This window comes from Eublepharis macularius, chromosome 4 (genome assembly GCF_028583425.1).
Source record: "Eublepharis macularius isolate TG4126 chromosome 4, MPM_Emac_v1.0, whole genome shotgun sequence".
Classification (NCBI taxonomy): Eukaryota; Metazoa; Chordata; class Lepidosauria; order Squamata; family Eublepharidae; genus Eublepharis; species Eublepharis macularius.
In genome coordinates, this window is record NC_072793.1 from 95,361,338 (window position 1) to 95,376,794 (window position 15,457).

General features: G+C 42.0%; 1 protein-coding gene across 3 annotated transcripts in view; it reads right to left on the reverse strand.

The window, feature by feature from the left end:
- MST1R (macrophage stimulating 1 receptor) overlaps positions 1 to 15,457 on the reverse strand; it is a 64,857-nt gene that overhangs the window by 26,336 nt on the left and 23,064 nt on the right. For all 3 annotated transcript variants that reach the window (XM_054977257.1, XM_054977258.1, XM_054977256.1), the window contains exons 3-8: positions 13,340 to 13,522; positions 12,412 to 12,537; positions 11,266 to 11,436; positions 6,573 to 6,751; positions 862 to 1,036; positions 72 to 220 (exon numbers count right to left, since the gene is read on the reverse strand). In XM_054977257.1, the coding sequence (XP_054833232.1) occupies positions 72 to 220; positions 862 to 1,036; positions 6,573 to 6,751; positions 11,266 to 11,436; positions 12,412 to 12,537; positions 13,340 to 13,522 (983 nt within the window). The remainder of the gene's footprint in view (positions 1 to 71; positions 221 to 861; positions 1,037 to 6,572; positions 6,752 to 11,265; positions 11,437 to 12,411; positions 12,538 to 13,339; positions 13,523 to 15,457) is intronic.

The window sequence follows — 15,457 nt, forward strand, 5'->3', positions numbered from 1 at the left end:
CAGGCTTCTTCAGAAGGCCTTACATCCAGATCCCAGCCCAACAAGCCATTAAAGTTCAGCACTTGCCCTACCTTTCCCTTTGCTTGATCAATGGGCAATCCAGGCCATTAATCATCACCTTCCTTGTGCCCCCAACCAGGAGGTTTTGTCCCCAGATAAAGATCTCTGTTCCTCCAGCTTGTGGGCCATATTCAGGGTGGATAGAAATTACTTTTGGCTCCTGTTGATAAAATGAGCAAATATTTAACATACTGCACAGAGTTCTCTGAAAATATACCTGACCTAACACCAGCTTTCTAGGGTATTTTGGAAAGGAATGCAAAGAAGTATATACTTCGTCATGCTCAGACGACTACACCACACAGACACTTCATCTCTATGCAAGCTCTTTAAGGGCCCTTAAGTCATGAGACTGGTTCTTCTGTATGATGCTTCTATACTAGTCCCCATCAAACAATTGTCTCTGTACAACTCCTTACAGAGCATCCAAATGCCTATAAATGGTTGTCAACACATCTGTCAGGTAAGCACCCACTATATCTGTGATAATTCCATCAGCACACCATGTTTAAAGTTTTGAGAGTTTTATTTGAACAAAAGCAGGGCCTTCCCTGGTCTCTTCTTAGTAAAGAACAAACAGCCCACAAGACGAAGGGAAAATGAAGCCAAACTACTACACAGGCTTTTTGGCCTTAAGGGATCAGGGAAAATTCTAAATAGTTCAATAAGGGGAAACAGTTTAATAAGGGAACATCACCAAATTCACAACTTGCCATGATATAACAATATCACTAAGGAACAGCCATGAAGACGCATGCAGGAGCTGGGCATGCAGGAGCAGTGGAGAGAAATTAAACTTACCACAAACACAAAGCCATTGCGGACCGAAGAACCATTGATATAAAACGAGGTCTGTCTCTTCTCCATGATTGTGACTTCAACTCTTTGTGGCTCCAGATCTACCTGTTTCTCCTGTGGCTTTAAAACGCAGACAATAACTTGACCAGAATCCTTCCAGGGTGGCACCTGGCTGAGCCTGAAAGGCAGGAAGGATGGTGAAAGCCATGGCAAGATTCTAAAGGACTCTGGAAAAAAAGTGCTTACAGTCTGCACTAATGCTGTCAAACAGCTCATCAGCACCAGGAAATGAAAAGTCATTCTAAACCGTTCACTTGCACATTACTAACTATGGAGCATGCACTTTAGCCAGATGGGAGAAATAATTAAAAGGCTCATCTCCTTACATTCCTAGACAGTCTCAAGACCAGAAGACCTGATTACTGTGGGACAGTAACAGCTTCACAGAAGATGATTAAATTCCTAGAAGGCTTGATAAGATATTAAACACATTCTGACAGCCCTAAAATTACTGATACAAATTGTGGTTATCACGGCTTTTTTTCTGGGAAAAGAGGTGGTGGAACTCAGTAGGTTGCCCTCGGAGAAAATGGTCACATGGCTGGTGGCCCCGCCCCCTGATCTCCAGACAGAGGGGAGTTTAGATCGGTGTGGAGGGCAATCTAAACTCTCCTCCGTCTGGAGATCAGGGGGTGGGGCCACCAGCCATGTGACCATTTTCAAGAAGTTCCGGAACTCCGTTCCACCGCGTTCCAGCTGAAAAAAAGCCCTGGTGGTTATTTATTTAAAATGTTTCAACTAGAGATGGGCATGATCGGCATTACGATAGAAAAATACCCACGATAATGGCATTCGTGCGATCGGGACCCGGAGGATCGGTGCCGTCCACGGCGACCGATCCAGCGTTCGGGGGGGGGGGGAGGCTTGATCGGGGCTTGATCGGGGCCATCAGGATCTGATAGGGGATCCAGACAATCAGGCGCCAGTAATCTATTCCCGGGGCAATGGAGCCAGGGGAATGCCTGAGCTGCGTTTGCCCTCCTTCTGTCACCCTGGAAACCTGAATGGAAGCCCAGCTTTCCTTGATTAGCAGGGCTTCCTTCCAACCACGGAGCAGCAACGCACTCACCAGTTGGGAGAAGAGACCCAGGAGAGGGAGGGGGAAGGGGGTGTTCTGTAGCCATGGGCACTCCAAACGTTTTTTGCTTTTTAAAAAAACGGGGCTTTGTAGGAGGAATGGCTGTTTTTCTGTCTGTCACTTTCTGTTTTTAACCTGCTTTTAAAACACTGTATTTTGTGGGAAAACCTCATTCACGGCTCTGTGTGTGTGTGTTTAAAATATGCTTTTGGAAGACTAGCTGCTTGTTTTTAAAATCGGGTGGGGAGGAATGGAGGATTCTGTCCCTGCTTTTCTTAAAAAGCTGGCTGAAACATGTTGATGGGGTGTCTCTCTCTCTCTCTATTTGGAGAGGCAGGGACGGGTTAAAAACTCCCCCCCCCCCCCGCTCCTGCTCTAAGTGTGTGTGTGTGTGTGTGTGAGAGAGAGAGAGAGGGGGGGGGGGGAGGCAGCTCGTCGCCGGGTTAAAAACTCCCCCCCTCTGCTCTAAGTGTGTGTGTGTGTGTGCATGTGCACGCACGCGCGCGCGCGTGTGTGTGAACGTCCACTCCCCGTGCCCGCCAGGCCCGGCGGTTGCCGCCACCACCCACCTTTCCACATAGCTGGGAACAGCGGGGCGCCCCTCCGCTTTGGCGTCCCCGATCGCCGATCCACGGATGATCGGTGTGGATCAGTGATTTGGGGTCGTTGCCAGCGCCGATCCCCGATCAGCTTGATCAGTAATTTTTTTTGGGATCGTGCCCACCTCTAGTTCCAACTCTGCTCTAGTGTCCAAAGTATATAGAAAGGTGTTCAATGACATTCCCATTGCAAGTACTGGCCAAGGCCAGGTATATTTAATTTTAAAGACAGAATGAAACCTTTAAGTAGGATGTTGCCAAAATCTTGAAATAACTGGATTTGGGTGACAGATTTTGTATATAATTCTGGTGGGGAACTTCTGGAAAGGTCTACAAATATACATCCTGGGTACCCAAGCATAATGTCCTTCACACAATCACCATCACTGAGGAGTGGACAGCCTCTTCTACTCTGTGGGAGGGTGAGCTTTGTTCAGCCCAGTAAGAATCCCTGGTTTAGAATTAATTCAGCCCTGCTAGATCATTTCTAGTCTGGAACAAAGGGGTTCACCAAACCCAGTACACTAGTTTAGTTCTTTAAAGGTGTTCCTTTGACTTCCCTAAAGTGATAGCATCTCCTACCATATTCCAATCAATCAATCAATCAATCAATCAATCAATCAATCAATCAATCAATCAATCAATCAATCAATCAGTGTTTGTGTGTGTAAAAACTTCATAAAACCTAGCTGTTTTGTTTTTTTAAAAGTACAGATCAAGGTTCACTAGAATGACTGTATGTCTGACAGAGGTCAAGAGGATAAAAATTTGCACTGTAGGAAACACCAGAGACTGGTGCCTCATTTCCTCTCTGGGAACACTGCCAATGAGTAAACTGTGACACACAAGAATGTCTCCTGCTTGCAACATGACAACTGAGGGTGCTTTTATGCAGCAATTAATGTCTATGATATCATCTCAGAACTTCATACAGGTAGCAAACAATGCAAAACTGAATTATTTAAAAGGGCTTTTTACTCAGATGGGAGAGCTGTACTGTAGGGAAGGTAGTCCCAAAGAGATGCATAAGTAAAGGGATAGGGACTACAGACTTTACTTCTATGTATTGTCTGTTGCTATAAGTACGATCCTTCTGGTTAGTTTATATGTTTTTTAATATGTCTGTCTTAGAGTTGCTTATGCTCTGTTAAGCATTCCTTCAACTCTGAATTAGATACCTGCTAGCTTTAAATATTTGCATATATATATATGCAAATATATAAAAATATTTGCACACACACATAAATATATATGCAAATATTTAAAGCTAGCAGGTATATATATATACATATGCACAAAGTCTTTGAAACTGACTGTACTGACTCATACTGTGTAATCCATCTTGAGTTTGAGTCTCTCTCTACATAAGACAACTTACACGAGGATGCTCAAGTGAAGGGAGATGCAATGTTAGCCAGGAAGCATAGTTTAAAAAGACAGAGCCCTGTCAATTTCATAGGCAGCAGAGATTGCTCCTCAGAGGGTTAGTTAATTTCATCTTCGCCTCCCTGAAGGGAGCTAACATTGCATCTCCCTTCACTTGAGCGTCCTCATGTAAGATGCTTTATATAGAGAGGTATAAAGAGGTACAGAGGTATAGAGAGGTATAAAGGTGAACTATAAATAACGTAAATAAATAAATAAATATAAATATATAAATAAATAAAAATTAAAAGGCTATCAGCAGGAATTCTAGAAAATTCCATATTATAACCATAAAGTACAAATTCTATAGCCACTGTTCAACCTAGCAAAGAGCAATCGAGGGGAAACTCCAGGAGTATAGCCTTTCCTCCCGAGTTTTATTGCATCTTGGGCACCAAAAAGCAAAAGAAACAACTAAACAATGGCTCTGGGATCATGCCCTACAATCAGATAGGGTACAGATACAGAAATATCCAATTATTCTGCAGTATGCCAAATGCTTCCAACCAGCAGATTATCCTAGATCTCTTGAGATTCCCAAATATTGGAGAATTTTTACCCTTGCACACATCCACATTCTACCTTCAGCCCTCCTTAAAGGCAAGTACCATCATGTTCCACTCTCTCAACGGCTCTGCCCATGTCATACAGAAAGTAGAGTCTATTGAACATGTTCTACTGCAGTGCTCTTTCTAGAACAACATCTGATCTCAATATATAGCTCCAATTTTGTCAACTTTACCAGGAAGATTTGAACAATATTATGCCTCTTTCCTTCTTGCAGATTCTTCCCAGGAGATAACTGATAAAGTTGCTAAATTTTGCCTTTGGGTGACTTGAGTCTCAATATCTTTATTTCTTTGGTGGAGAAATGTATTATCTCTCTCACACACACACAATAGGCATTCACTGCTCTGTGCTTGTCACAGTTTATGTGCTCTCCCTATTTTTATTTTATTTTTTCTTTCATTATTTTTATTTTTACTTCATTAATTTTTTTATTCTTATTTCCATTATCGGAGCTGATCTTGCATCATAATAAACTTGATTGGTTGATAACACAAATAAATTAACCAGACTGAGCCAAATTTATTTAACTTTAAATGTACATGTTCATGTTGCAGAATGTAGACTTGAGTGCTTATTTAAACTTTATTTTTTAAACTTCTTTTTCTTTGCAAGAGTCTAGAAAAAGTTGTGTTTTGTTATCAGAAATCAGCCCACAAGAAAAAAAATAGACTTGGAATCTCAAGGACAGGATACACTCAGCAAAAGGTACTAACTTCCAAATTACTGAACTCAGCCCCAATAGAATTGCTAACGTGAATGCAGTTATGAAGATTCAAAACTTCTGAGTTTTTTTAAAAAGAACTTATCCTGATCCAAGGGTCCTAATGAAATGACTAGATTTCACATTCAGTTCCATGTTTTATATCCTGAAGTACATTCATGCATATCTTGAGAGTTCTAAGTATTCTTGCTACAACAACACGTTATTAGTATAGCAATCCCTATGCAAAGGTTCCTGGGCACTGTAAGGAAAGTATAACAGGTCATATAAAAATACTTGGAGGTCAAGTGGTACAAAATATCTGAGGTGAAACAATAATGATCCTGTTCATCAGAGCTACATACACATACCTGCATGCTTCTCTACCTCCCTAAAACCCTGATTTGGCTACCCACCCCTTTCATGGTGACACCAGACTCTCAGGAGAGTTTTAGATTTTTGCTGTAAAGTCTTAGGAAAAACTTAATAGACTATGCCAGTACAGCCTAACATAAGAAGAAAATTCTTCCACTGCTTCCTCCTGCACAACTTACCACTCTCCAGTTGACATTCCTGCTACTATCAAAGCCAAGGGTAGACTCTTATGCTGTTGGCTTCCACAACTGCTGCTGCAAATTCTGTAGCGTGCTCTAAGGCCTGCCCTATATCACCGGCAACAAGCACTAAAGGATGATGCCAGTGGGTTTCAGTCTTTTGAAAGCAGTCTTTCATAGGAACTATGGAAAATACTGTGATAAGCTAAAGTTCTCTCCTACTATCTCTCCCACTTCCCCTCATGTATTTCTTTCAATTCTAAATGACAAATTGGCATGTGGAACTCCTTGAAGAGAGGAAAAATTAACATTTAACATTATATGCCACAGATGCTTGTATTTTAGATTTATAGGCTATACTATCATGATGGCTCAACATAATTAGCAATTTAAAAACATAACTTCTAATACTGTTACAGTACAATGATATTAGAAGGCCCCCGCTTTTCTGATGATTTAGCTGAACCCCCCCAAAGCCAATCCAAACAGGCCATGCAAGATTTCCAAAAGGTGTTTGGGCTTTGACCCTGATAAATATCAAAGGGGAGATTTCATAAGAAGGAAATGGCTACCAAGAACACCTCTCTACATAGCTTTCTATGTATGTGCATGGCTATATGTATAAATGCAAATAAAAGTCAGATGATGGAGTGAGAAAGTGCACTAGAGAAAAGAAAGGGACAAAATACTGTTTGGTTATGAAGCAACATTTTAATTTTAAAATATACCTGTTTGCAAGGCTCTCCTCAAACAACACAGTGCAATTCTTCTGTCCCACTGTAACCTGGTAGTTACCCAGGGGAATTAGTGAATCCACACCACCAGAGAAAAATGGACGTGACTGAAACCCCATGCCACAGAGAGTCACCTTAGTGCTGCCATGCAGCGGTGCATTTTTGGGGTGAAACTGTGAAAATAGAAGATATATAAAGCATTACGTTTACTTGCAAAGTTCTAGTAGCTTTTTGGTTCAGCTGTCTATTGCTAAATACTACTACGATCCAGTTATTCTGCTAAACAGGAATTCTGCTAAACAACGAGAGTATATGGGGAAGAACAAACTTCCTCCAGGCCTTCCTTCTAGTTGTGGCTTCAACACTCCCCTGCAAAAAATCCTTATGTTCGGATGTAATTTACTCCTGCAAAGATGTCAAATTCCTCATTTAAGGTATCCTCTTAGGAGCAAAAAGTAACAGAAAAGCTTGACAGACGTTATTAGCTATACAATTGCCTACTGTTACTTCATATGCATTTTAAAATTTACTTTTGTTCAGCATCTCAGAGCAAATGCTGGATAGGAACTACAGAGGAGAGAAAGATATGAAGATACTCAATTTTAAAAGAAAAAACGTGAACATCAAGTGAAGAGAGACTCAAAGAGTAAGAAGAAAACCACAATAAATGGTCAGGTCAAGGCAAACAGGAATACAGAAAGAACTCAACATTAGAAACACACATGCACCAGCAGTTAAGGCTCTTTAGTGCGACATTCTACAGGTGAACTGTTGCACTATGAAGGTTTGATGCTAGGTGCTGAATTCAGTATCTTAGAAACTTGGTTCTCTTTTTTACATAGCTAGCTTCTACCCTCTTTGATTATTTATAACACTTTCTTTAAAATGTGCAACCAATACCTAGAGGGAACTCAGAAGACAGCAGGAGAGCTGATCAGAGTCCTGCATACCTCCTTGCCCTTATAACTAAGATAAACCACACAAATAAAGCCAATAATACTAATTTACTTTACTGCTGAGATTGTTAAAGAAACCAAAATGGCAACCAAATTCTTGCAGAACTCGGGTATTACACAAGTCAGGGTGCCATTTTGGTTGCCGTAGTAACTTCCGCAGATGGCAAGGCATCTTCATCATGTTTCACCACAGGGCCTGTACATAAGCAGTCCAAGCATTTTCTTTAGAGGGGCAATGAGAGGGTCACAGGCAAAATGAGTATCTTCCTACAATCCTTTGGGTTCCCCCAGATATACAAGCCCCTTTGGGTCTGGCCCTGTTTGCACTGCTTTTGTTACTTGCATGGGGCCCAGCACTATTAGATATGATAAATAAAGAGCCCAGAGGAAAAAAACAAGTAAAGCTTAAATAAACACACAATAAAGAGATAATAGAAACAATGTAACAGAGCCCCTTCATACTGGGAGAAAGAACATACATTAGGACAGCTTGGGAATCCTATGCAGCAGTCTTGATTAATCTGAGTTCTCATCAGGACCACAAATTTAGCTCCATTAATTTAATGGGCCTTCTCTGCCTCCCTCTTCCCATTGCATCCTGTGGCCATTCCAAAAAGTGGTTTCTGGAGGTGGGAGTCCCTTAGGAATGACGTGGGCTTTGATATGGGCTCTGCAGCTGGAAGCGGAATATAAGTGACCCCTCCCCCTCACATGAGTGGAATATCCATTCTACTCAGGGAAGAGAGACTTTGGATGCCATCCTTTGCCTATTGTTATAATTGTACTAAATTAAAATATAAAGAGGAAAACAAGTGAAGAAATAATGTAGAATTAAACAGAGTGCAAAGATGAGAAATAGTTGCTCTGTCTCTATGGTAACACACCTTTATAAAGAATTCTTTACAATCCAGTACAGAATGGTGTTAAATCTGTTTTGTTCTTACTTTCAAAAATGAGACGATGCACCAAAATCTCCTGGGTTGGACTAGTAATTGAGAGTGGTAAGTGAAAATATATTGTTTTATTCCCTAGGCATCTGTATTTCGGACTTATTGTTTGTACCCCACTCTCTAACCACAGACCTCAGAGCAGTGTTTTGTCTAAGGGCCAGGCTACAAGTGACGCCTGACACAGGCTGGACACTTGTCAGCTTCCCTCAAGTTTTGATGGGAAATGTAGGCATCCTGGTTTTACAGCTTGGCTCTCTGACTGCTGTCCAATGAACTTTTCAACTGTCACTTGTCCAACATTCCACCAAGCTGCCTACATTTCCCATCAAAACATGAGGGAAGCTGACAAGTGTCCAACCTGTGTCATTCGTCACTTTTAGCCTGGCCGTGAGACTAAGCTGAACAGGGGGCAGCTAGAGGATGGAAATTTTGCCATATTTTCAAGCAAGGATGAAATAGTAACCAGAGGAAGAATCCTAAGCAGCTGAACTCAGAAGTAAGTCCCATTTTGGTCAGTGGGATTAATTTCAGGAATGGTTAATTTAAGGATCACTGCCCAAGTGATTTCTTCCTAGTCCCCTGAACTGTATCAAAACTTGTTGCATGTGATGTTTGGCACAACCCTAATTTTCTCCTCCCAACAAGTTTATGCAGCAGACTAGTCAGAGGGAGAAACAGAGAGATTTGCCAGTTTGCTCTTAAGATTATCACTTGAACTTGAGTTTCCCACATCCAAACTCAATATATGCATTACACCAAAGCAATACAATGAATTTAATACAGGGTGCTTAACTACAGAATTTACCAAGAAACATTTATTTATTTTATTATTTATTTAATTACATTTTTAGACCGCCCTCTCTGTCAGACGGGCTCAGGGCGGTTTGACAACAAATTAAAAACAGTAAAAACATTATAAAAACATTAAAACATCGTATAAAAAAACCATTAAAATTGGCGGGTGTAGAATATTAAATATAAGAGCTCATCTGTCATTTTTCTGTTACATTTTCTATAAGGGATATAGAAGTTTAATAAGCTAAAATATATTTCTTTACCATTGTTCTATCTACCTCTTTTCAAAGGCAAATTAATTTGGTGTACTAACTCCTTGTGACTGTAGAATGAGTTGTGTTGGGGTTAAAATGTATTTTGCTTTTACTAAATTAACTCCTCCTAATGTAAATTACAGTAGGCACAGACAAACTGAACACCAGGTGGAGACTGCATTAAACTGCTCATAATAGAGGCTACTTTTTATGCAGGAAGTGATTATCATGCAATGTATAATCATGCTGATCAGATGGATTTTGGAACACTGACGGTGGTGTAAAGATCAAGTAAGTACACAAAGCTGTCCTGAACCTCAGAACGAGCCACTGTACACCAGTAGCACAACATATAGCCTATGGGCTGCATGCTGCCCAGGGGACCCAAGTTGCACAGAAACACTCCCCACGCTGCATCTTGTTCTGAGATGTTTCCTTCTCCTGTAGAGAGGAGTTAGAATACCCTCTCACAGCTGTTCTCTGGGCTGAGACTCAGCATTCTGATCCCTACCTCCCATGAGAAATTTCTCTGTTGTATCCCAGGGGCCTGCAAATGCAGTAATTTCCTTACTGTAATCCCTTGGGATGCAACAGAAAAATTTCCTCTCTGGGGGGAATCGGAACACTGCCTCTCAGTCCATGAAACAGCTGAAAGACAGCACTCTGGCCTCCCCACACAAGTTACATGGGCCATAATGAAACCAGGTAATATTACAAGGTGACCCACTAAGCTCCTGCCAAGATCTATTATGGTCCACATAATTGTCTGAGTTATGCACCTCTAACTTACTCTGTGAAGGAGCATCATACGGGATTAATTTACAAGGGCTTCTACATGGTCACTGTTTCTTATGCACAAACTCACTGTATGTAGAGTTGCCCTTGAAAAGTGTTCAGAAACTTTGCTTGGTCCAGAATGCTGCAGCCAGATGTTGACTGGAGTGAGTCATAGGGACCATACGATTTCAGTCTTGGCCCTTCAACAATGGCTCCCAATCTGTTTCCATACACAATTTAAGGTGCAGGTATGACCTTTAAAGCCCAATGTGGCTTGGATCAGAATACCTGAAGGTGTGCCTACTCTCTTTAGAACTTACCCTACTGTTACAGTTATCTTCTGAGAGTGCCCTGCCTTCTGATGTTAGGTGGGTGGCAACCTGGGAGAGGGCCTTCTCAGTTGTGGCACAAAAATTCTGGAACTTCTGCCCCTTCTGTTGCCGTCTTCTGCCAGCAGGTGAAGACTTTTTTGTTTCATCAGGCATGCATTCAGCAAACTGTCTGTTTAGGAAATACCTAAGAATCACAATCTAACTACACTACGCTAAACTCGGCTTTGGGGGGTATGAGAGACTGCAGAACAAGGGAAAGCACAAGTTTTTTCCTCCAGCTCCACACAATAGGATGTTCCCCTCTCTAGAGGGACCATTTTAGATCTTACGTTAGAACTGCATGTTACACAAGTAGTTAAATAAACAAATAAAACTATAAAAAAGAAAACTGGTAGTGCAACATTCAGGTTGTGTGGTTCAAATCAAAAGCATGCATCAGAAAATGCAGGCTTTATAATTCCCAAGATGCTCAAGTGCTTTAGGCATTTGACAAACAGAAAAATTAAAACAAACATTAAGATAATCTCAAAGCATCAAATAAAATTTGGCATGACCACAGAGAACATTAACCACTATCTGATGATCTTACAAATATAGAGAGGTTTGAAAGCCTACTTGCGTACATCAGTGAGGACAGGCGGGCAGCTCTCCTTGTTCCACAGTGTCTTGCATTCTTCCCGATGAGTGCATGAATTCCCACACCATCCACACTGCATAAATTTCTCTGCCTTCAGGCAGCGGATGCAGGTCAGGAAATGGTGACAACCTGGGCCAGTCATGTTCACCTGGGACACCTTCAAGAGGGACACACAAAAAAGAAAGGGATTGAGGTCCACTTACCCAAGATGCTCTCAGAAACTTTGTATTGCTAGGGTGACCTTAGCACCACCTCCCAACAAGATATTAGAGATAATGCATGGAGCCCATATAGCACATCTAGTGGCTGTGTTTTCCAGCTGCTTTGTCTGAAGGTGTTTTTCCTGGACAGCCTAAAGCAGCTGAATAAGCAGCCGGTTGCTGAAAATGCCGCAGACCTACCTGCAGTCTTGTGTGCCTGAACTTTTGAATTTAACAAAAGAACTGAGTCCTAGTCCCAAAGGAGAAAAAAAAGGGAAAGTGAAATGGCACCGCAGTTTTTTCAATTAAAAGTTCAGTATCTCAGGAAAGAGAGTTACAGGCTAGGGATCAGCCAGTCAAGAGGATTCCTGCAGAAACATAAACATCGAGGGATGGAACAGCCAAACTCCTGTTAATGCACGGATATGTTAAGTAGCTCAGTTAAGCCCTTAAAATCCTAAAATGAGAGACATCCACTAACCTGACATAGCAAATAAGACAGACCTTTCCACAAAGGATACTACAAGGTAAGAGCCAACTAAAAAAGATATGCAATATAGTCCTCACAGGTATCGAATGTTGGAATACTCTCCTATCTGAGAAACTCCCTGCCTGCAGAAATATAGAGGGTCATACAGAACAGCTTTCACTCTGATATGTTGGAGAGGGGAATTTACATGCAGCAAGGTTTTTAAGTATTCACGTATGCATCCCCTACTGGCATTGTGAACTAGTGGTATTCCAGAAGGCCTTTATTACTAGATTTTGCTTAATATTTCAGGGGGCATGAGGTGTTCAGATATAGATTAGAGCACCCCAACATTCAGTCCTGATGCAGTCTTTAGAATACTACTTTTCTACAAGGATAAAGGGATCTCTCTTGGAGGTCTCAAACCAAGGACTGTCAGTTTCAAGCATTCCATATACCTCACCTTATTTCCTGTGACAAAGAACAAAGAATCCTGCAGCCTGTTGACCTCTCGCAGCACTGGCAATCTCTCCACCAAGGAGAAGTTGGCCACTGTGACTGTGTAGGCCAGGGATCTCTGAAGCACCACCTAGGAAGATAAAAAAGCCCCCCCCCCAGCGGTTTTTAGTGGAGGAGGAAAAGCACCAGGGATCTTCCTCTCTAGTTTGGCAAACATGATGTTACTTACAGAAGAATTGTAATTTCACATTTCCAGCAGCATCAATCAGAACTACAAGATGGCCGTTTCCACACACGTTGAATAATGCACTTTCAATGCAATTTGGTTATCCTTTAGAAGTGGATTTTGTGTTCCACACATGAAAACCCAGTTTCAAATGATCACTAAAGAGCATTGAAAGTGCATTATCCAACGTGTGTGGAAGCAGCCAATAATTAGACCGATGCATGCTGGTTTTGATGTGGGCACCAAGAATCCATGCTGATCATTCCCATCACTCACAGACCTAGTCTCTAGCAACCCCAGGACAAATCCAACTGTGATGGATTCCTTGCAAACCATAAATCGTCATCGATATATATTAATTTTGACTGTTGTGGCTTCCTACAAGGAATTCTTGTTACAAGAGTGCTGCTGTTTTCAAGGATGCTGAGATTTCCCTATCTGAAATTCCTTAATCAGAAATTCCACAAAACTAGCGTTCGGGGTTTGTTATGGGGGAACAGTGACAATTAAGCCAGTTTGTATTTGTAACATAAATACTTCCTAAATTTAATGGACTAACTTTTAGTCATAAGACTTCAAAACTATCATAAAGAGCCAGTGTGCTTAATGTTAATTCATGGCACCAAGAGAGATCACCACTTGCGTATATGAAACACATAATAATAGATATAGCACAGGGCTGCAACTCTTGAGCGCCACAACTGACCTGCATAACCCGTCCTTCTGAGGTGCCCATGTGAGCAACAGTCACTTCACCAATTGCAGTTACGTAGATGGAGGTCAGCAGCACTGCAGCCATGCGTCCATTGAAGAGATCCACCCTGTAGCTGTCTCTAGTGATCATGGTGGGCTTCTTCCAGCAGCTCGTGTCTACCACCGAAGAATTCACCTGGCATGACATGCACATGGAAGTTATGTTAGACTGGAGATACCATATGGAACTCAGGGAGGTTAAGTGGCAGGGAGCTGGAATGCATGCACGCACACACACAGAGCCTACCAAGGCTAAGAAATTTAAGGCTGGGATTATAAAAAAAAATACATAAAATAAAACAGGAGTCCTGTAGCACCTTAAAGACTTATGCCAACATACGTTAAGTGTACATCCATTAAGTTGATGTTTTTATATTCACAACAGAAAGACGGAGGGATGTTACAAAGAGATGCCAGTTTAAAACAAGATCCAAACAAAAGACTTGGGGGAAGGTGGGGGTTACCTAGGATTGCTTACTCACTAAAGGTGCTACTATCTTGCATATCCTAACCCCTATGGATGTGACTTAGTTTAGCTATACATGTGCCACTTGATATTGCATTTGCTCATCTTGCTTCCCCTGTCCATTAACAGTTGGCAGTGGCCCTCATTTAGCCTGAATTAACCAATTACCCGTCTGACTGGATGTTTGTTAAACCAACCTCTCTTGATCAGTCTTTAAGATGCTACAGAACTCCTGTTTTCTTTTGCTCCTACAGACTAACATGGCTACCCATCTGTAATAATGTACAGGCAACATTTCTCTCTAGCCCTCTGTGGATCTTATGGGGGCAAGGGCTGTAGTGGTAGATGCAAGGACATCTCTATACATCTTCTTTATGAAATTACCCATCATCTACATGTTCCTTACCTTTTCTGTAGCTGTTCAACTACCCAACCACAACAACTATCAACATCATCTTACATACTAATAGTGAAGTGGCCCAGATCTGAGGATACTTAAATCTGGAAACTGGAGCCATGGACAGACAAGACAGATCTTCCTACAGATGCCCCAGGTTTGCAGAAAAATCTGAAATTTTGAAAAAAAAATCATTGGCTCTTTTAAAAAATCCAAATGATTAAAGGAACTCATGTAGCTTTAACCAGATGCCCTCATTGGCTGTTGCTAGGCAACCAAGTAACAGGTCAGTATTCAGGGCTTGGTTTCTGTCAGGAGAAGGCAGAGGGGAGGGGGCAGGGCCCTTTCCAGGGCTGTTCCGGCTTTTGAGGAAGGACTCACTGGGAAGCATACCGAAGCAATTCCGATAACCCAAATCCGAAGCGGCTTATTGCTTCAGGTTTTGGGTTATTCTGAATCTTTTTCCCGCTTTGGGAAATCAGTGGATTGGGGCCATTCACAGAGAAGTAAGATTTTCCTACAAACGTGGGGGTCCCCCCATACTTGCAAAAAAATCCAAAAACGGAGCAAAACTGGGTTTAAAAAAACCTCAAAACACAGGAACTGTTGTCTGCATGTGCAGCAACAATTCTTGTGTCGGAATGCATTACTCCTGGGCCAGGGAAAGGAGTCACTGCTGCTACTGAAGAGGTAAAGCTGTGGGCAAGCAGGGGAGCTAGCCCCGCTGCCAAAGCTATGAAGGTAGCAGGAACTGCCACTGCCATTAAGGCAGCAAGGCTTCAGGTGGAAAGGGGGGAGATCTGTAACTGCCACCTATGGCGGGTGGATAGGCAGGCACACCAGCTACACTAACAATGGAGGGAAAGTTGGGTGGGTCAAGTAGGCTGACCATACTGACAACGCGGGGCTGGGGGGAGGAAGATGGGTTCCCATGAAATTCTGGAACATCTGTCTGGCCTCTGCTGTGTGTGGGGGGGGGGGAGGATGGAATCCCCTCTGCAATTTTCACAGGTCCCCACTTGTACTGCTATAATTCACATCCTTACAACAGAAATGTTCCATATCCCTGGAACAGAAGCTTTGTAATGTTATCTATGCAGCACATAATGGCCAAGCCAATTATATTCTACAATATTTTTGGCTAAATTCCAGCAATTGGTCATGTATAAAATGATCTTGGTGAGAAAGAAAGTCCTTTCATGGCGCCT